The 21,431-nt window shown below is 35.2% G+C and overlaps 2 protein-coding genes and 1 pseudogene across 2 annotated transcripts; all 3 read left to right on the forward strand.

The window, feature by feature from the left end:
• LOC18596903 (NAC transcription factor 25) lies at positions 3,339-4,844 on the forward strand. Its single transcript, XM_007025650.2, has 3 exons — positions 3,339-3,536; positions 3,638-3,945; positions 4,057-4,844. Exons 1-3 carry the CDS (start codon positions 3,353-3,355, stop codon positions 4,618-4,620), a joined length of 1,056 nt encoding a protein of 351 aa, XP_007025712.1. The 5' UTR covers positions 3,339-3,352; the 3' UTR covers positions 4,621-4,844.
• Positions 8,587-13,036, forward strand: LOC18596904 (annotated as a pseudogene).
• LOC18596905 ((E,E)-geranyllinalool synthase) lies at positions 14,924-19,554 on the forward strand. The gene is made up of 12 exons (XM_018123215.1): positions 14,924-15,254; positions 15,336-15,528; positions 15,665-15,882; positions 15,982-16,105; positions 16,208-16,329; positions 16,429-16,661; positions 17,628-17,743; positions 17,851-17,949; positions 18,083-18,298; positions 18,389-18,518; positions 18,624-18,869; positions 18,943-19,554. Exons 1-12 carry the CDS (start codon positions 14,924-14,926, stop codon positions 19,345-19,347), a joined length of 2,433 nt encoding a protein of 810 aa, XP_017978704.1. The 3' UTR covers positions 19,348-19,554.

Here is a 21,431-nt window from a genome sequence, read left to right on the forward strand (position 1 = left end):
CAACAATTTTTACAAGAGACTAAAAAAAAAAGAATCTGTTATTATCTCTTTTGTTTTCAAAAGTCAGCTCTATGGCCTAAAGTTTGGTGATATCTCATCTTCTATTAACAGTTAGAAATGAGAAAAGAGCCATTAATATTTTGTCCTTTACTTGGAAGTGGCCCGGGACCAATATCTTTCCTGATAATATTAACTGATTTGTGATGAAGACATCCATTTTGGTGTAGATACAGCTGCTAAAGATATATATTAGCCTTTCTCTACCTACATGGCCATAGCGTTTCCAGTTATGTCTACCTTTGAATTTGGAAAAGGCATCCATTACTCCACATTTGTGATGACAAAAACAATGTCAATCTCTGTTGAAATTAAATGAACTTTCATGAAAAAGGATTTCCTCTTTAGTAATGATTATGTAGAAGGTTCTTTTGGTTAGGGAGAGAAGACGTGTTGTAATGAGTGAATTGGAATGCGCTAGAGGCAGTAAAAACGAAGATTGGAGTGGTCTTTAAAGCATAAGTGCTTTGGGTGAGAGGTGGTGAGGGATGAGAAAAGGTAGACGAAGCAGCAGAAAATGGCAAAAACTAAATTGAAAGAATACTTGGAGGAGTCTAGAAAGAGTTTTTAGGATAATCTCTGTTGGATTTCTAATGATTTTTTATTGCCTTCTAACCTCCAAGGCTCTCATATTTATACTGAATAGGAGCACTTTCTTAGGAGTAGTTAGAAGAGTACGTTCAGTAATGGGAGAATGTGTTTGTTATGAAAGAGCAGATAAATCTTAGGAATAGTTAGAAGAGTACGTTCAGTAATGGGAGAATGTGCTTGTTATGGAAGAGCAGATAACGAACGGTTTAGGAGATATTAAAAGAATGACCATCTAATTGGGTAATGGGCATAAATTTTGAGTAATGGAGTAGTGGCACTTGATAGTGTGCCACGTGTGTTCTTAAGAAATACAAAACAGATCAAGGGGTAAAGCACATGTATTTTAAGAAAAGGTTAAAGAGCAAACTCTCTTAACTATCTCCATATCTGAGCTACCAAGCCAAGCTTTTAAAATATCTCAAATGTGAAGGTAACTTATGAACTTTGTCACTTGTTTTGAGTTACTTTTACTTTCCTATACAAATAGTTGTTCCATACTTGTTCCTGGGTGTTTCTGTGCTTGTAAAGCTCCTTGGGTGCTTCTACTCTTAAAACACCCCTAAACGCTTTTGTGCTTGGAACGTCCTTGGGCGCTTCTATACTTGAAATGCCTTTAGGCGCTTCTACGCTGGGAACGCTCTTGGGCACTTCTGTGTTTGGAACACCCCTGCGGTTGGAACACCTTAGGAGCTTCCAGTTTAGAACACCCTTGGGCACTTCCATGCTTGGAACACCTCAGGCGCTTTCGTGCTCGAAACTCCCCTAAGCTCTTCTACGCTTGGAACATCCTTGATGTAATTTTTCTGTAAACAATATTTTAAAAATAATAATTAATCAGAATTGGGGTATCTACAGATTACAACATGAGGTGCTTTTCTGATAAATTATGAAAGACCATCCCTTTAACAGACACTTTTGTCAGATGACAACTAAGTTTAAAAGGCAAGCTTTCTCATATCAATGCTCTTACTAACTGCATCAGATTTTTCCCCTAGCACCATTGCTGATCATAGCTCCAAACTTTTCAGTTCCAAGCAGTGAAGCTTTGAAATTCTTTTCTAAGAATTGGATCACAACAGGTATAGTAAGGTAGAATAAATGTCAACATAATGTTAATGGGGACAGTAATGCTGAAAATGAAATTGATGATGGGTACTCTTAGTGTCAAGCTACTTGAACTTTTGATACGAATGCATATCCATTGGCATTTACATTAACATATATTTCTACTTCAGGCACACAAGACAGAAGAAAATGAAAGTAGAACCACAATGAAGATCATGCCAATCAATTCCAGGGAACTACCAGATGGTTTAACTTCATCAGGGTAACCCAGGTCAGCAAGACCGGTGGAGTGGAATGCAGAATACATAGTTTCTGTAGCTAAAGAATCAACTGATCAAGTCTTACACGAAAACTTAACAGAGCTCACTGTGATTCTATTGTTGATTATGATGCTTCTAAAGAATCAAAACTTCAAAAAAGTATTCACGGAGGACTCAAGTTGATTTTCTTAGTTAGGAATTTAGGCAATGAAATTGCATTTCCCTCGTGCTTTTTGTGGTTCATTACACGAAATCTGTGATAGCGTATCTTCTATGGAAAACAACGTCCAACAGATTTGGCTCTTTACTTGAAGCAAAGAGGCAATTTGGCCATAGAATTCCTTTCGGTGGCAAAAGAAAAGAAACCAAAAGAGAAAGAAAATACATGTACAAAAATGGGCAGAAGATTCTTAGATTTTTCCAAAAAAAAAAAAAAGAAGTGAGATAGATAAAGATGATTGGAATTAATAGCGAGAATGTGAAAGAGTGAATAGACAACCGCACACACCCCCATGCATTTCCTGAAGGCTATAATATAAGTAAACTCCAAAAGATAAAGGCGCTATCAAGGAAAGCATGCTACCTGTATTCTATATATACATATATTCGGATCAATTATGGAAGGAAAATGACAACCAGCTGCCAGGTCAAAGACGGCCCCTTGTTCCATGGATTCTGCCTGCTGTTCACTGGGTTTTTCGCTTTCTTATTCCCACCCTACAGCAGAAAATTTTCATGGTTCTGCCAGGTAATCTCCTTACTAGTTAAAGGTTAATCAATTTTATGTATACTTATCTAGAAATTTACATGGGAAATGTTTTCAGGATGCAATCCAGAAGTAAACTTCCTTGAGCAAGTTTTACAGTATGTAGTGATTGTTGCATTGCTGTATGAGATGAACAAGTGCTGAATGAAGAAAGTATGGGTCAAGAACACACATGCAAACCCACACTCTCCCTTTTCTCTTGAAAATTAGTTTTTCGGATTGTGGGCGTTAGGCTGTTGCATAGGAAAAGCATGACATGGAAAGCGTAGAGGCAGTTCCAAACCTATGACCCCAGAAAGCTGCCCCTTCCCAAATTTGTTGCCTTTTGCCCGCTTATGTGGTCCCTACCACCCATTCCCAACACTTGTCACAACAGCCTTCACTCTGCTATGCCACGTGTCATCCGATAACGGGTGCCCACGTGGCTCTTTATCAGAACATAGCAGCCACTCTTTGTCCCCCTTCCCCATACCCCTCTTCCCCTACCTTATAACATTAATATCATATCTCTTGTGTCCATTATTTTTCATTTACCTCAATAGTCTTCAAGTCCATAGGTTTCATTAAAGTTCAAAAGAAAAGTTTAAATCGAAGGTAAAATTCAGCAAAATTAATGGAGAGTACAGATTCATCATCTGCCTCGCCGCACCCGCAACTCCCTCCAGGGTTCCGGTTCCACCCGACAGATGAAGAGCTAGTGGTTCACTACCTCAAACGGAAGGCTGCTTCTGCTCCTCTGCCTGTTACAATCATAGCAGAAGTTGATCTTTACAAGTTTGATCCGTGGGAGTTGCCAAGTACATGTCCAGATTTACTTGATCACCATGTTTTCATTGATCAACTCATATTTAGTTAAACACCTTTGATGAACAAGTCTTTGGATTATGCAATTTTGTAGGTAAGGCAACCTTTGGAGAGCAAGAGTGGTATTTTTTCAGTCCTAGAGACAGGAAATATCCGAATGGAGCAAGGCCTAATAGAGCCGCAACTTCTGGTTATTGGAAAGCCACAGGGACTGATAAGCCGATTGTAACTTCTAATGGTAATCAAAAGGTTGGTGTCAAAAAAGCTCTAGTATTCTATGGAGGTAAGCCTCCAAAAGGGATTAAAACAAATTGGATCATGCATGAATATCGCCTTGTCGACAATAATTCTACTTCAAAGCCACAAATCGCTGATGTAGCCAACAGGAAAGGTTCTTTAAGGGTACGTAAGTAATCTGTTGAAGTCCCATAAATTTAAGATTTAGATCACTTACCGATGTGTTTTTTCTGTCTTCTCCTCTTTCTGCTTTGCCTTCTTGGTTTCTGTTTCCAGCTTGATGATTGGGTTCTATGCCGGATCTACAAGAAGAATAATACCCAAAGACCGATGGAGAGGGACAAAGACTATTCCACAGTGGGGATGCTAGCAACACTGCCAACTTCTACCCATCAAAATCCAAAGCCTCCTACCTCGAAAGCTACAAGTTATGGTTCATTGCTAGAAAACGAAGAGAATTTCTTCGAAGGGATACTAACAGGAGAAGGCATGCAACACAGTACCATTTCACAAATACCAGCTGCCTCTTCAAGCTCAAAGCAAGATCTTTCCATGTCCTTAGCTTCTACGACGACAAATACATTCCCCGTTAAACGTACAATTCCTCCACAGTACTGGAATGAACCAAATTCTTCATTTGGCTCACAATCCGGAAAAAGATTCCAGGGTGATCTGAATAGTAGTAGCACAGCTGGCATTGATGATACCAACTCCTTTGTTTCTTTGCTCCATCATCTACCTCAGAACGCTCCATTTTACCCTGGCACGCTCGTTGGATCCCTCGGTGATGGCGTTTCCCGCCAGCAGTTTATACTTCCTAGCATGAATTGGAACTCTTAGTCTGAGTTTTTCAAGGCCTTAATGGTTGTGAGTGTAGCTAATTTATACATCTTAGTTATAATGTATGAAATGATTCAAGCAGGATATAACCAAGGTTAAGAACATTTTTATTTTTTTGCACTGTATAGTCAAATAAGACTATGATTTATGCTCTATATTAGCCAATAAATAATTTGCTTTGAGGGATAACAGTATGGCGGATCAATATTGGTAAGGTCTTTGAACTTACTCTCAGTTTATTTAATTTTCAGCCATGGTTTCTAGCTACACTGATGAAAAAAGAACAGGAAAGCGTACACCTTTCGCAGCTAGAGAATTAAACATGGAAGGGAATCTTGATTGTTTAATAGCTAATCTTGATTTGGGAAGATTATGGTGATGCCATATTCCTTTGTCCTTTCATGTTAATAGCATTAGTCCTCTCATCAACATCAAATCTACATCCAGGGCGGCATCGTTAGAATTGGATTTCTCCAACATGGAGAATAACTCAGGCACCTTGATTTTTCTCAAAGTCATAGATAGATACATACATGGATTAGTATATTATATATATATATATATATATATATATATAAATTTTAATATAGATTGATCATGAAATTAGATTTTCAGGTGAACAATATTGACAGTTGTATAATAAATATAGACATCATACAATTTATTAATTAAAAAAAAGCTACTACTAAATATAAAATTGGGAAAGCCAACCCAAACTAGCTAAAAGAATTTATTATGAGAGATATGAAAGAATCTATTTGGGACCATAATTTCCAACAAATGACGTAGGATTATTCCAAATGTCATAATCAAGCTGTTAATTACCCAACATCACTAAAAATAAAATAAAAGATAAAAAAAAAATCATTTGGGGTTTCAAATGTCAACATGGCCAACATGATCAGCCTTTTTACTTCACCTCATGGCTCCAATGTTTCGTCCTGACATTGGCCTGTGAAAAAAGCACTTCACCCCAAACTGTCTTGCCAATTTTCATTGGCTCAAGCTGTGGTCGATCGTGTCATTTGATCACTGCTTTTAAGGAGGAATAAACCAATAGGTTTCAGATTAAAAACATTAATGGGATTAAACATATAATCATGGTTTATCAACATGCTTAATATTTTCATGATTATAGTTTAAGGATATGATATGAGAGGGTGTCATTTTCATTGAACTGGTTAGACATGGGAAGATTAAAGCATATCTAAGTAGGTTATCAAGGTCATTTTGAGCACGACAGCAGGACCTATATAGCTCCACAAAATGGTTTCTGCATACCTTGTTGACTGTATATGGGGGCCATCTTACCTCATTAAGAGGAATCATAGCTTAATTCCAAATTAATTAACCCTAATAATCACTTGTTTCACTTTCTTGGTAAAGATAACAGAGGGAATTGTTTTTTTCAAGATTAGTCTAGTTCTAGAAATGGAAATCATGGTATAAAAAATATAAACAACTTTTTATGAATTTTGGATCTTTATGATCTGATCTTTGTGGAATATTTCCTCATTCAATTAGAAACCCTCTCTCAACATGCCCTATAAATTGTGTAATAGATGAATTAATTAATACGCATTTCACTATCAATATTATTCATTATTCTCCATTAAAAAAACATTATTTTGTTCAAATTAACCTTGTAAATACTTTTATTTTTTTTATTAATATAGAAAGAAATACTTAATTATACAATTGGACTGTCTTTATATCTTTTGCTTATAGCCCAAACCCTTTTTGGGCTTCAAACTTTGATTGTGGGCCAAATGGGATAGGTGTAGATGCTTGAGAACCCACTAAAATGATCTGATGTTTAACAAGATTTGGTAGGGCTCAGGATCATATCTTACAAGGTGGCCTAAAGCCCATTGGTTTACTATTGGTTTATGTTCTGATGTTTAACAAGATTTTGTAGGGCTCAGGATCATATCTTACAAAGTGGGCTAAAGCCCATTGGTTTAATATCGGTTTCTGATTTTTCTTAATCAAGTGAAAAAGTACAATCTTCACACAAGAAGCCCAGAAAATGATAAGAGAAATTGACATTTTAAGTATAATCCATAACTACTCCGAAAAGAGTCTTACAAATATCAAATATACATATAAAAAATTACTATTATGTATATAAATTCTTATTATCACATAACATAAAAATAAGTCGAATTAAGATATAACACGTTAATATCTAAAAAGTTATCATATATTTCAAAATAAATAAGATTCACAATTTAATAATAATAGTAAGAACTTTGTCGAGTAAAAGTCATTTGCATGGAAACAATATTTTTTGTCATTTGCTAATTAAAAATGAAAATTCTTTTTTTCTTTTTTCTTTCGCATCGTTTTTCATGCTAGCTATGGCCTGCCCCACTAGCTGTCAGTTATCAAAGTTGGTTAATAAAATCCAGCCAAATGGACCACGAAACATAAATTCTTGTAATAAAGTTGATATTGACTTTCTAGGATTCACGTTTTTACGCACTGAGAGCTTGCGTAGGGAATGACGACGATGGAGATTCAGCATAAGGCCGTTCTATGGCCAAAGATTTCTGAAAATTAGTATGATTTTCTATGGTCATTAAGCTTTCCGACAACCATCGACCCCATCCCCACCCTGACCCTCCAACAACCAACGTGATCAGGTCGAGTACCCCCTTAAAGAGCTGAAGCTTAAATTGCGGTCCAAAAACTTTCCTATGGCAATAGTTTCGAGGTTTCACATTCCTTATTCAAACTTATAGTTATGCCCCAGGACCAAAGAAGCTTGAAAATGTGGACAGGTTTTAAAGGTAAAATGACATGATGCTCCACATCTAGACGAAGACAAAACACATTATGGGAAGTTTCAGAAAATTCCAAGGAGTACAATGTGTTTCAAACATGTAAAGATAGAAATATATAGAAAAGACTGGCGCTAAAACTAGAACCAGAAAAAAAAAAAAGTACCTGCCGCATGGACCTAACATGTGTGTGTATAAGGGAATGAATGGTGAAGATAAATATATTAAAAAATGAAAGACCGTAATGGAGGAAAGCTCAATCCCAGAATAGATATTGTCCAAATAAATTTAGAAAAAAATATGAAAAATAACCTCCTTAAGTTTGATTTAAAAATATTCTTTATTATAATTTTAATTGTTTTTAATTAATTTTGATCGAACTTGACAATAATACCCTTTAAACAATTTTAGATAAATTAATATAGTTTCGATTTTCTCTATTTTTCCATTCATATAAAAATTTTAAAATTAAATTTTGAATTCTCTCTGTTACCAAATACTGTCTGTTGCTATCCCAAAGAGTAGAAATGACATCAAAATATGTGTTTTAAGTTCTTGAGTTTATTCATTTATTCATAGAATCTTAAAGTTGAGGAGTTAAAATTGATTAGATATATTTGCAAATTAAAATACTGTATGATTTTGACAACTTAAACTTGATTGTAAGTAGACAAATCCATTAGTTATTAGGTATTATATTACTGATTTTTAGACATTGTGTTACTGATTTTTAGGTATTATAAAATTAGTTTTTAGGCATTACATGACTTACTCATTGCATCTCTAGTTTCTGAACTCTAGGCTAGCAACCAACCTATTGATATAAGTATAAGGAGTGAAATTAAATCCAAATGAAAACTAAAGTACTTTCACAATCCTAGGCTCCATTTTACTGAACTTCTAGAAATTTCTTAGCATTAATATATTAGTTTAGCTTGTTACTTTAATTTCAGTTTTAATTCATTTTTAAAATTATATTTACTTGGATAAGATTAAAATGTTAAATTTTAATAATTAGTAAGAGTTTAGATACAATTCTCTGTTAAAACGATACTTACTTATTATTATAGTACTTGTTCGACATGTAAGCTTGTATGTGTAGAACTAGCAACAATAAACCATATACATTTTTCATGTTTTGGTAAAAATTTGTTCCAGGAAGTACTTCTATATATATAATGTCAGATAACGTAGTATATATCATTCACAGGGGAGAAAGAAAAACAAAATTGTTTCGCTGCTGTTTCTCTTGCTTTTGTTTAAACTAAGCAGCAAGTATGGAACTCTTGCATGTTTCAATTCGAGCTTTAGTTAAAGAGATAAAGGAAGAGATGTTGGACATCGATCCTTGCTTGTTTGTTTCCTCTTCTGCTTATGACACTGCTTGGTTGGCCATGATTAATACTGCTGCAGATTCCGATCGGCCACATTCATCACCCATGTTCAAGGCTTGCTTGGATTGGGTGCTGAATAATCAGACAGAAGAAGGGTATTGGGGAGAGTGTGACTCCCATGGCAATCCCACCATCGAGTCTCTGCCTGCTACTTTGGCTTGTGTAATTGCACTCAAAAAGTGGAATGTGGGAAATAAAAATATAGAGAAAGGTATACAGTACACTCAACTACGTATATAAATTGCATTCAATCATTTTTGTCGATTTTATTCAAAATTTTGATAAACTTCAGGATTGGACTTTGTTCATGGAAACGCCGAGAAGCTCCTTGGAGTAAATCACGACCACTTTCCCCGTTGGTTTACAATTGTTTTCCCTGGGATGATTGAACTTGCGCGTAAAGCTGGGCTAGAGCTTGCCTTCCCTTCCCAGTTAAACGAACTGTTGTCGGACATATTCTACCAACGGCAAAGGATCCTTGAAACGTACTTGCTCTCAAATTAAATAGTAGTAGTTGAAAACTTGATCTTCAAAAGCATATGAAGTATTGGTGATTAATGATAAACTGGTAAAAAGAATAACTAATAATTGGTTATTGATGTGAAACTTTTTTGTAGCGAGGAACTTGTTGACGGTCAATATCCTCCATTGTTATCATATATTGAAGCGCTGCCTTCGTCGTATGATATCAGCGGAGAAGACATAACCATGAACTTGAGTGGTGATGGCTCATTGTTCCAATCTCCCGCTGCCACTGGGCGGGCTTTCATGGCTACTGGAAAAGAAGAGTGCTTAGGTTATCTGGAATCTCTTGTACGAAGATGTGCTAATGGAGGTCAGATAGCTCAGTTTTACTTTAACCTTGCCCTCGCAACCTTTTGGATTAACGACCTAAGTAGACTTTGCTTCATTTTTGCTTCAAAAATTTGTTGACTTTTGATGCAGTTCCTCCAACTTATCCCATGGATGAAGAGCTAATAAAGCTTTGTGTGGTCAATCAACTACAAAGGTTGGGGTTAGCTGACCATTTCACGCATGAGATTGAAGCCAATTTGGCCCAGCTTTACCGGTATTTCAAAATTACCTCTCTCTGTCTCTCTGTCTCTCTGTTTTCCCCCCATTTATTACATAGCTATGAGCAAACTGCCTTTGATGTCAATTTATAATTAAAACTCTTAGGAATTACAACAGCCAAGGGTCGCAGGCAAAACCAAGAAGCAATCCAGTTAGTGCAATTCAGCTGCACAAAAACTCTTTAGCGTTTCGGCTTCTTCGCATGCATGGTTATAGCGTATCACCTTGTACGGTTGAATCAAACAATCCTTCGCCATTGTGTAATTTAATGTTTTCAATATCGGAAAAATGATTATAATTTATAAATCTTGTTTTTGCATATGCAGGGCAGTTCTTTTGGTTCTTGAAAAATCAAGAAGTTCGAGCTCGTATTGAAAAAGATTATGAATACTTTTCAAGCGCAATGCTCAACGTTTATAGAGCAACAGACTTTATGTTTCCAGGAGAGTATGAACTCGAGGAGGCCAGATCATTTTCTCGGAAAGTTCTAGAGAAAGTGTTATTCAAGGGTACTAGAGACAATAAGGACAACTTTAGATCTACCAACCTGGAAAAAATGGTAATTGAATAATATGTAGTGTTTTTCTTTTATAGAATTCGCAATGGAATATTTCTATTACATTCAATAAAATTTTCAAATTTATATTTTAATCAAATAGTCTTTTATTATTAACGATAAATTAATTATTTTTAATTAAAATATTATTTATTAATTTTATATTCATATACCCAATATTAAATGTCACGTAATCATATTATAATGTCAAATAAAAATATCATATCATTATATATTATGACATGTCGATATATCACATTAACATCATGTATTATAAGTAACGTTTTTACTAATAATAATAATAAAATTTTATTTTATTTAAAATAATAGTATAAAAGATTAAATGAAGATAATAAAAAAATAATAATATTTAATAAATGAAAATTCTTTTGAAATATTATGTCATAATGATTTGACAAAGAAATACTTGATGGCAAGACAAAAAGCTGTCATGCGTAGTACGGACGACAATCAAATTGGACGTGTCCAAAACTCCAAAACCCTTTTCTGCACGAAATTGTTTAAGCCATTAATTTTTGGTAATAATTTATTTCTGCACGGAATTGCAGTTCTCATCCACTTTAGAAACTATATATGGAATGGTATTAATGTACTTAATTTTTCATGCTTTAAAATGTCTCATAGATGGAGCATGAGCTGAGACATCCTTGGATCGCTCGACTGGATCATTTGGAACATAGAACCTGGATTGAAGAGAAAAACAGCAATGTTTTGTGGGTAGGCAAGGCCTCCTTCCACAGGTATATATATAGTCACTGTAACTTGACATTTTTTAAAGCAAAACTATACTTAAAGATGTTTAAAGTACTTAAAAGAAAAGGCTAACCATCAAACCTTTTGGAAGCAGGTTCTCACCCCTTTTAACTGAGAAGTTAATGCAACTGGCAGTGGCAGATTATGAGTTTCGGCAGCTTATATACAGGAATGAGTTGGAGGAAGTGAAAAGGTTTTTCTTTTCTTCAACAGAAATACGAGATTATTTGTACAATGGTTATTATGTTATAAATATTTTTTGGGGGGGCAAAGTATTATGCTAATTGGGGACTTATTGTTGTGATTTTCTTGGGTTCAATTTCCATAGGTGGTCAAGGAATGAGGGGTCTCAGCGATATGGGATTTGGTCGAGAGAAAACTACATATTGTTTCTATGCAATTGCCTCCAGCATTCCACTACCATATGACTCTGATATACGGATGATAATTGCAAAAGGTGCAATTGTGGTAACAGTTGCTGATGATTTTTATGATATGGAAGGTTCTTTAGATGAGTTGAATAGCCTCACTGATGCAATCGGAAGGTAATTACAGAGAACTAAAGTTTAATGGGTCGATGTTCGATCCTTTTCATTGCACTGATGCAATTGGATTGATGCATAAAATAGATGGGACGCTAGTGGATTGCGTGGCCATAGCAAGACTATCTTTGATGCCCTTGATGATCTCGTTAGAGAAATTGTAGCAAAAGTTCTCCAACAACAGGAAACTGATATAACAATTTTTCTGCAGCAGATAGTAAGTTTAACAACATTCAAGTGGTTAATTCATCCATTTTTCTTTTGCTTGTATTCATGGAACTTAAATCCTTTTTTTGTTTTTTTAATGTTTTTTTATTGTCAAGTGGTATGAAACATTTGCTTCATGGCTTGTGGAAGCGAAGTGGAGCAGGGGAGGATTTCTTCCATCAATTGATGAATACCTTGGAACTGGAATGATATCCATTGCTGCACATACCATAATTCTTCCTGCTTCATTTCTATTGAATCCAAGCTTAATAGATTGCAAAGTCAGGCCAGGTGAATATGAGACTGTTACCAAATTGCTGATGCTCATTCCCCGTTTATTGAATGACATACAGAGCTATCAGGTGACGATTACTGAACATTGTAAAGGCTAGATACATTTCTTTATATTTAAGGAAATATAACTGATAATTTTGTCTTGTAATCGCAGAAGGAACAAGAAGAGGGGAAAATGAACTGTGTATTACTCTATTTGAAAGAAAATCCGGGAGCAGACATTGAAGATTCAACGGCCTATGTTCGAGAAATACTTGACAAGAAGTGGGGAGAGTTGCTCCAGCATGTTCTGATGGATGGATTCGAAGATTTGCCCAAACCATGCAAGCTTCTCCATCTATCATGCGTGAAAGTGTTTCAGATGTTCTTCCACTCCCGCAACAGATTTGATTCCAACACGGAGATGCTTCAGGACATCCAAAAGGCAATCTACGTCCCTCTAAATGTTGGAACCTCAAAACCGTTGATGCCTCCTCAGAAGGAAGATGAAACAATCAACTCCCACTCTGGTCGGCCTCCCAAATATGAAATATCACAGATCGAGCTAGCTAGTTCTTAGTTTGCCTACAGTCTGAGGCATGTTTAGTTATGGTAATATGTTTGTGCCACCGAGTTTTACTGTATCTTTCTCTTAGTGCAGCTCATGAATTAGTCTCTGCTGCATTCTGAGCAGCTATTCTGGAGTTGTAAATGTTATGTTTTTTCGATAAGTAAGTGTTAGATTTATATTATTTAGTATTGATAATGTGACAAGTTTTATATTATATTCTAATAAAGTGGGTTAAGCTTTAATGTTAAATGTGAGTTTAAAAGTATAGACCTAAATAAAAAACTTTAAGTCTTGTAATAATTTAAAAAGCTAACTATCTTTATTATATTCAATTAAGTTTTTAAATTTTTATTTTGAATTAAATAAGTTTCACTTACTAACTATTAATTAACTTTCTTTAGTTAACAGTACAATTAATATTTTTATACCACGTCATTTGTCATATAGCATGTTAATGTGTTATTTTGATGATGTCAATGTTATGTGACAGATAACGTGACAATAAAACTTACCAAAAAAAGATTTTCACATGATATTGGCATGTCAACATGTCACATGATAGATGATGTAACATAAAAGTGCTAATTGTATTATTGATTAATGGAAGTTATTCAATATTATGAAAATAAAAGATTTATTTGACCTAAAATAAAAATTCAAAGATTTAATTGAAAGAAATAAAAATATAGAAGTTTGATTGACTTTTTTTATATAGTTCAGAGACTTATTTAGATTTTTAATAAAAAAAAAAAGTATTTTCATTTCTTTTTGGGTTAGAATGAGGCCGAACCCCTATTGGGCTTCAAACTTTTATTATGGGCCACCAGAGAGTTAGGTGTGTGGATGCTCGGGAGCCCACCAAAATGTTCTGACGTTGTAAAAGATTTTAAAGGGGCTCAAGATCATATCTGATAAAGTGGGTTAAAACCCATTGGATTAATATTGGTTTCTGATATGAATATTCTTTTTATCTAGTGAAAAAAATACAATCTTCACACAAAAAGCCTAAAAGAAATTCAAAAATTTCTGAAAAGATAATGATCAAGACATTTAAGTATAGTCTATATTTACTCTCAACAGAGTCTTATAAATATCAAATAATACATATAAAAAATTACTATTACGTATATAAATTCTTATTATCACAATACTATAAAAAGCCATACAAATTAAAATACAACACATTTATATATAAAAATTGTCATATATTTCAAGATAAATAAATTCATAATCTAATTATTTAATAACAATAATATTACAAATTAATGAAAATTTTAAAATTATTTGAATTGAAATGATAATTAAGACACAACACATTTTTTTCATGCTAGCCAAGGCTTGCGGACCGCGATCAGTGCATGGATTCGTGAATCACGACTATGGACCGGTCATGTAGCTTTGCTATGACGTATTTCCGAGGTTAACGTTCCTTGTTTAACCTTATCATACAGGGATTGGAAATTTGGAAAGTTTTTCAACAATTTTAGGCTTTCCCAGCATGGAAACTTGAAAGAAATGGACATGCTTTAAGGTAGGAATTAGACATGCAGACACCCCATGCTCCAAATGACAAACACATTATAGAAATTTCAGAAAATTGCAAAGGAATACAATGTGTTTCATGCATGCAACTCCTCATTGAATTTTTAAAGCAAGTTGACAAGACTATTATACCTTAGACTTGCCTATTTTTCAAATTAAATCAAATGTCAAGTTGCTTTTCATTCTTTAATTGAAAGCTGTTTGATATATATTTAATATATTCATCAATAATATGTGAGAGATATAATCCTATATTAAAAAAAATTCTTTAAATAATAAGGAGAATAATTCCTTAATAATTGGATTATGGTTAAATTTTCCGAATCTTAATTAGTCTTGAAAATTAATTAATTAATAATATATTATAAAAGTTCTATGACATTTGAAACACGCTGCAGTCATTGTCTCTAAGCCACCAACATATACAAGCATATGCATGTTTCATGTTTCGGTAGAAATCTGTTCAAGCAATTCTATATATAAAGGAAGAGATAACGTATTATCATTCACAACGGAGAAAGAAAAACAAAAAAAAAAAATCTTTCGCTGTTGTTTTTTCTTGTTTTTGTTTTAATTTAGCAACAAGCATGGAACTCTTGCATGTTTCAATTCAAGCTATAGTTAAAGACGTAAAGGAAGAGATGTCGTTGGAGATCGATCCTTACTCATTTGTTTCCCCTTCTGCTTATGACACTGCTTGGTTGGCAATGATTAATCCTGCTGCAGATTCCAACCAGCCACTTTCATCACCCATGTTCAAGGCTTGCTTGGATTGGGTGCTGAATAACCAGACAGAAGAAGGGTATTGGGGGGAGTGTGACTCCCATGGCAATCCCACCATCGAGTCTCTGCCTGCTACTTTGGCTTGTGTAATTGCACTCAAAAAGTGGAATGTGGGGAATAAAAATATAGAGCGAGGTATAAAGTATACTCAACTACGTATATAAATTGCATTCAATCACTTTTGTCGATTTTATTCAAAATTTTGATAAACTTCAGGATTGGACTTTGTTCATGGAAACGCCGAGAAGCACCTTGGAGTAACTCACGACCACTTTCCCCGTTGGTTTACAATTGTTTTCCCTGGGATGATTGAACTTGCGCTTAAAGCTGGGCTAGAGCTTGCCTTCCCTTCCCAGTTAAACGAACTGTTGTCAGACATATTCCACCAACGGCAAAGGATCCTTGAAACGTACTTGCTCTCAAATTAAATATTAGTGGTTGAAAACTTGATATTCAAAAGCATATTTATGAAGAATTGGTGATTAATGATTATCTGGTAAAAAGAATAACTAATAATTGGTTATTGATGTGAAACTTTTTTGTAGCGAGGAACTTGTTGACAGTCAATATCCTCCATTGTTATCATATATTGAAGCGCTGCCTTCGTCGTATGATATCAGCGGAGAAGACATAACCATGAACTTGAGTGGTGATGGCTCACTGTTCCAATCTCCCGCTGCCACTGCGCGGGCTTTCATGGCTACTGGAAAAGAAGAGTGCTTAGGTTATCTGGAATCTCTTGTTCGAAGATGTGCTGATGGAGGTCAGACAGCTCAGTTTTACTTAAACCTTGCCCTCCCAATCTTTTGGATTAACGACCTAAGTAGACTTTGCTTCAAAAATTTGTTGACTTTTGATGCAGTTCCACCAACTTATCCCATGGATGAAGAGCTAATAAAGCTTTGTGTGGTCAATCAACTACAAAGATTGGGGTTAGCTGACCATTTCACACATGAGATTGAAGCCAATTTGGCCCAGCTTTACCGGTATTTCAAAATTACCTCTCTCTGTCTCTCTGTTTTCCCCCCATTTATTACATAGCTACGAGGAAACTGCCTTTGATGTCAATTTATAATTAAAACTCTTAGGAATTACAACAGCCAAGAGTCGCAGGCAAAACCAAGCAGCAATCCAGTTAGTGCAATCCAGCTGCACAAAGACTCTTTAGCGTTTCGGCTCCTTCGCATGCATGGTTATAGCGTATCACCTTGTACGGTTGAATCAAACAATCCTTAGCCATTGTTTAATTTAATGTTTTCAATATTGGAAAAATGATTTTAATTTATAAATCTTGTTTTTGCATATGCAGGGCAGTTCTTTTGGTTCTTGAAAAATCAAGAAGTTCGAGCTCGTATTGAAAAAGATTATGAATACTTTTCAAGCGCAATGCTCAACGTTTACAGAGCAACAGATTTTATGTTTCCAGGAGAGTATGAACTCGAGGAGGCCAGATCATTTTCTCGGAAAGTGATAGAGAAAGTATTATCCAAGGGGACTAGAGACAATAAGGACAACTTTAGATCTATCAACCTTGAGAAAATGGTAATTGAATAATACATAGTATTATTCTTTTGGTAGCATTCACAATTGAATATTTCTGATCTGATTATAGTAAGAGTTCTTTTATCATATAGAATTTATTTAATTCAATAAATTAATACAAAGTATGCGAGCTCATAAAATTAGAGGACACAATATAACCACCAAATGTAAGAGTTATTATATTATATATCTATAGATACGTGAAAAACAGATATTTAGAATTTAAACTATAAAGAGGTTTTTAAAAAATAAATTAGGATTGACCTAATATCTTGAAAAATCTTTAAATTATTTAAAAAATTTTAAAAAAATTTATATTGTTTTATTTCATTCAATCGAGATTTGTATTTTTTTTTATCATATAATTCATTTATCATTTTACACTCATATGAAGTTGATGTGACACTAACGTAAATGATGAAAATGTCACATAATAATGTTGTCATATCAAATAATTTAGTCACATAATTATTCATTCAGTATATCACATGATATAAAATGACAAGTAACGTATTGATTAACGATATTCAACTACACGCTCGTTGTACGAAAATTTTGATTGAATGTAATTAAAAAATAAAAATTATTAAATTTTTTTTTAATAATTGAATAATTTTGTAAGTGTTATTTTTTAATGATTTTAGGAAAAAAATAATTTACGGCGTGACAAAAAGTACTCATGCATAGTAAAACTCCAAAACCTTTGAGCCAAAATGGTCAAATGCTAAAAGGGAATATCCCCCTCGATGTTGTCACTGCTTATACCGACAGGGAACAATAAAATTCGAAAGCCCTGCAGCCAGCCATTCCGAGTTACATATTCATATTGTATGGTGACTCATGCAACTCTCATGATTGAAGCCTACACTTTCAAAAGTAGTCTAATTTCTTTAGAAATTTTTGCCATCAACATATATGGAGTGGTATTAATGTACTTAATTTTCCTTGCTTTAAAATGTCTCATAGATGGAGCATGAGCTGAGACATCCTTGGATCGCTCGACTGGATCATTTGGAACATAGAACCTGGATTGAAGATAGAAACAGCAACATTTTGTGGGTAGGCAAGGCCTTCTTGCACAGGTATATGCATAGTCACTGTAACTTGACATTTTTTAAAGCAAAACTATACTTAAAAATGTTCAAAATACTTAAAAGAAAAGGCTAACCATCAAACCTTTTGTAAGCAGGTTGTCACCCCTTTTAACTGAGAAGCTAATGCAACTTGCAGTGGCAGATTATGAGTTTCGGCAGTTTATATACAGGAATGAGTTGGAGGAAGTGAAAAGGTTTTTCTTTTTTTCATCAGAAATACGAGATTATTTGTACAATGGTATTATGTTATAAATATTTTTTTTTGGGGCAAAGTATTATGCTAATTAAGGCCTTATTGTTGTGATTTCTTGGGTTCAATTTCCATAGGTGGTCAAAGAGCAGGGGTCTCAGCGATATGGGATTTGGTCGAGAGAAAACTACATATTGTTACTTTGCCATTGCCTCCAGCATTCCACTACCATATGACTCTGATATACGGGTGATGATTGCAAAAAGTGCAATTGTGGTAACAGTTGCTGATGATTTTTATGATATGGAAGGTTCTTTAGATGAGTTGAATAGCCTCACTGATGCAATCGGAAGGTAATTACAGAGAACTAAAGTTAATGGTTAATGGGTCGATTTTCGATCCTTTACAGTGCATTGATGCAATTGGATTGATGCATATGATAGATGGGACGCTAGTGAATTGACTGGCCATAGTAAGACTATCTTTGATGCCCTTGATGATCTCGTTAGAGAAATTGTAGCAAAAGTTCTCCAACACCAGGGAACTGATATAACAATTTTTCTGCAGCAGATAGTAAGTTTAACAACATTTAAGTGCTTAATTCATCCATTTTTCTTTTGCTTGTATTCATGGAACTGAAATCCCTTTTTGTTTTTTTAATGTTTTTTTATTGTCAAGTGGTATGAAACATTTGCTTCATGGCTTGTGGAAGCAAAGTGGAGCAGGGGAGGATTTCTTCCATCAATTGATGAATACCTTAGAACTGGAATGATATCCATTGCTGCACATACCATAATTCTTCCTGCTTCATTTCTATCGAACCCAAGCTTAATAGATTGCAAAGTCAGGCCAGGTGAATATGAGGCTGTTACCAAATTGCTGATGCTTATACCCCGTTTATTGAATGACATACAGAGCTATCAGGTGACGATTACTGAACATTGTAAAGGCTAGAGACATTTCTTTATATTTAAGGAACTTTATCTTGTAATCGCAGAAGGAACAAGAAGAGGGGAAAATGAACTGTGTATTACTCTATTTGAAAGAAAATCCGGGAGCAGACATTGAAGATTCAACAGCCTATGTTCGAGAAATACTTGACAAGAAGTGGGGAGAGTTGCTCCAGCATGTTCTGATGGATGGATTCGGAGATTTGCCCAAACCATGCAAGCTTCTCCATTTATCATGCGTGAAAGTGTTTCAGATGTTCTTCCACTCCCGCAACAGATTTGATTCCAACACGGAGATGCGTCAGGACATCCAAAAGGCAATCTACGTCCCTCTAAATGTTGGAACCTCAAAACCGTTGATACCTCCTCAGAAGGAAGATCAAGCAATCAACTCCCTCTCTGGTCAGCCTTCCAAATATGAAATATCACAGATCGAGCAAGCTAGTTCTTGATTTGCCTACTGTCTGAGGCATGTTTAAATTATAGTAATATGTTTGTGCTACCGAGTTTTACCGTGTCTTTCTCTTTGTGCAGCTCATGAATAAGCCTCTGCTGCATTCTGAGCAGCTATTCAGGAGTTGTGATATCTTTTCCTGATAGCTAGCTAGGCAGCATTCCTGAATAAGAGCAAGTGAAAGCCTGAAATATTAAAAACTAGAAAACCATGTGTGACGATGGCACTCTTTGGTGGTTCATGTGATTTGTGCTTTGTTATAATTTGCAACAAAAGTATGCGTGGTTTTAAAATATAGAAATGATGAAAATCATTGCGGTCCAATGCCCAAATCCAAGCAAACTTTTTATTATCGAAGTGCCCATCAATGTAGTTTGGGGCAGTGGAGGGATAGCAATGGAGAAAGGGATGACTGTTTGATTTTGCAAGGGGATCAGAGGGTATTGTTCTTCTCCATTGCACACCAAAAAGTTCTGATACCATCCTACAAAGTAAACAATCTTGTGAAAGAAAATCAAAGAATTTATGAACTCAAGAATGAAAGCAAAACACACGTGGATTGAAGAAGAATTGTAGAAAGCCACACAAAAGCCACTCACTCATACCATTAAGTAAGTGTTCTTCATAGTACAAGAGGGAAAGCCATAAAAAATAAACAAAAAAAAGTTAACTGACACTTTCAGGCCTAGTGCTTAGTGGCCTACAAGGCCATTAGAAACTACCCACTAAGGAACAAGACATAAACTGCAAAAACTGTAAAAAAACTGACACATTACAATATTAAAATAGCAACTGCATAAATGAAAAGAATTACGTGGCCAAGGCACGTGAAAATGGTCTTCTTCATTTTGCATGTTCTCAAGCTCGACTTGCAGCAAAGCTCTCTGGTTCTTCACGTTAAGCATCAGTCTTCAACACACCTTCTTGAGGCTTAACTTGAAGAACTCCCAATCTTTCTCGAAAAAGCTTGAATTTGTCTTTTCCCAAGCTTTTGGTGAGAACATCTGCCAGTTGATCATCAGTCCTGCAATCTTGAGAAATATATCTCCAATTTTGACAGCTTCACGTATAGCATGGTATTTCACCCGTATATGCTTTGTTCTTCCATGGTGAACGGGGTTTTTAGCCATTGTTATAGCTGACTGGTTGTCAACTAACAGTGTAGTGGCTCATTGTTGATTGAAACCCAAGTCTTCAAGGATTTTCCTCAACCATAAAATTTGATTTGTAGCAGATGCAGCTGATATATATTCGGCCTCAGTAGAGGATTGGGCCACTACCTCCTGCTTTTTTGAGCTCCAAGAGAACATTGCACTTCCAAACGAAACACAAAAACCACTTGTACTTCGAGAGTCCTCTAAACTGCCTGCCCAATCACTATCACAATGTCCAAGCAAATCATAGCTTTCATTTCTGCAAAACTTAAGTCCAAAGTTTGTTGTTCCTTTCAAGTACCTTAGCATACGCTTGGCTGCAGAGTAGAGTATGGTTGATGGAGCTTGCATAAATCTGGACAAAACACTGGTGCCAAACATGATGTCCGGTCTTGAAGCAGTGAGGTACAATAAACAGCCAACCAAGCTCCTGTAAGTTGTGCAACAGGCTTTGGAAGCTCCATCCTCCTTACATAGTTTAACTCCTGATGCTAAAGGAGTGGCCACCGGTTTACAATCTTTCATGTGAAACCTTTTAAGTAGCTCCCTTGAGTACTTGCTTTGATGAATGAAAATGTAGTCTGGTCCTTGTATAAATTCTAAGCCAAGAAAATATGTCATTTTACCAAGGTCAAACATTTCAAACTCAGCCATCATCTGTTTCTTGAACTTGTTGAGTTGAGCATTATCCGACCCTGTAATAAGCAAATCATCCACATAAAGTGATATGATCAATTGCACAATTGAATTTGAACTTCTAACATATAAAGTGGGTTCATTCATGCTCCTGAAAAATCCTTGTGCAATCAAAAAACTGTCTATGCGTTCATACCAAGCTCGAGGAGCCTGCTTAAGGCCATATAACGCCTTAATAAGTTTGCAAACCTTACCTTCTGCTCCTGCTTCAACGAACCCTTCTGGTTGTTCA

This window comes from Theobroma cacao, chromosome 6 (assembly GCF_000208745.1).
Source record: "Theobroma cacao cultivar B97-61/B2 chromosome 6, Criollo_cocoa_genome_V2, whole genome shotgun sequence".
NCBI lineage: Eukaryota > Viridiplantae > Streptophyta > Magnoliopsida > Malvales > Malvaceae > Theobroma > Theobroma cacao.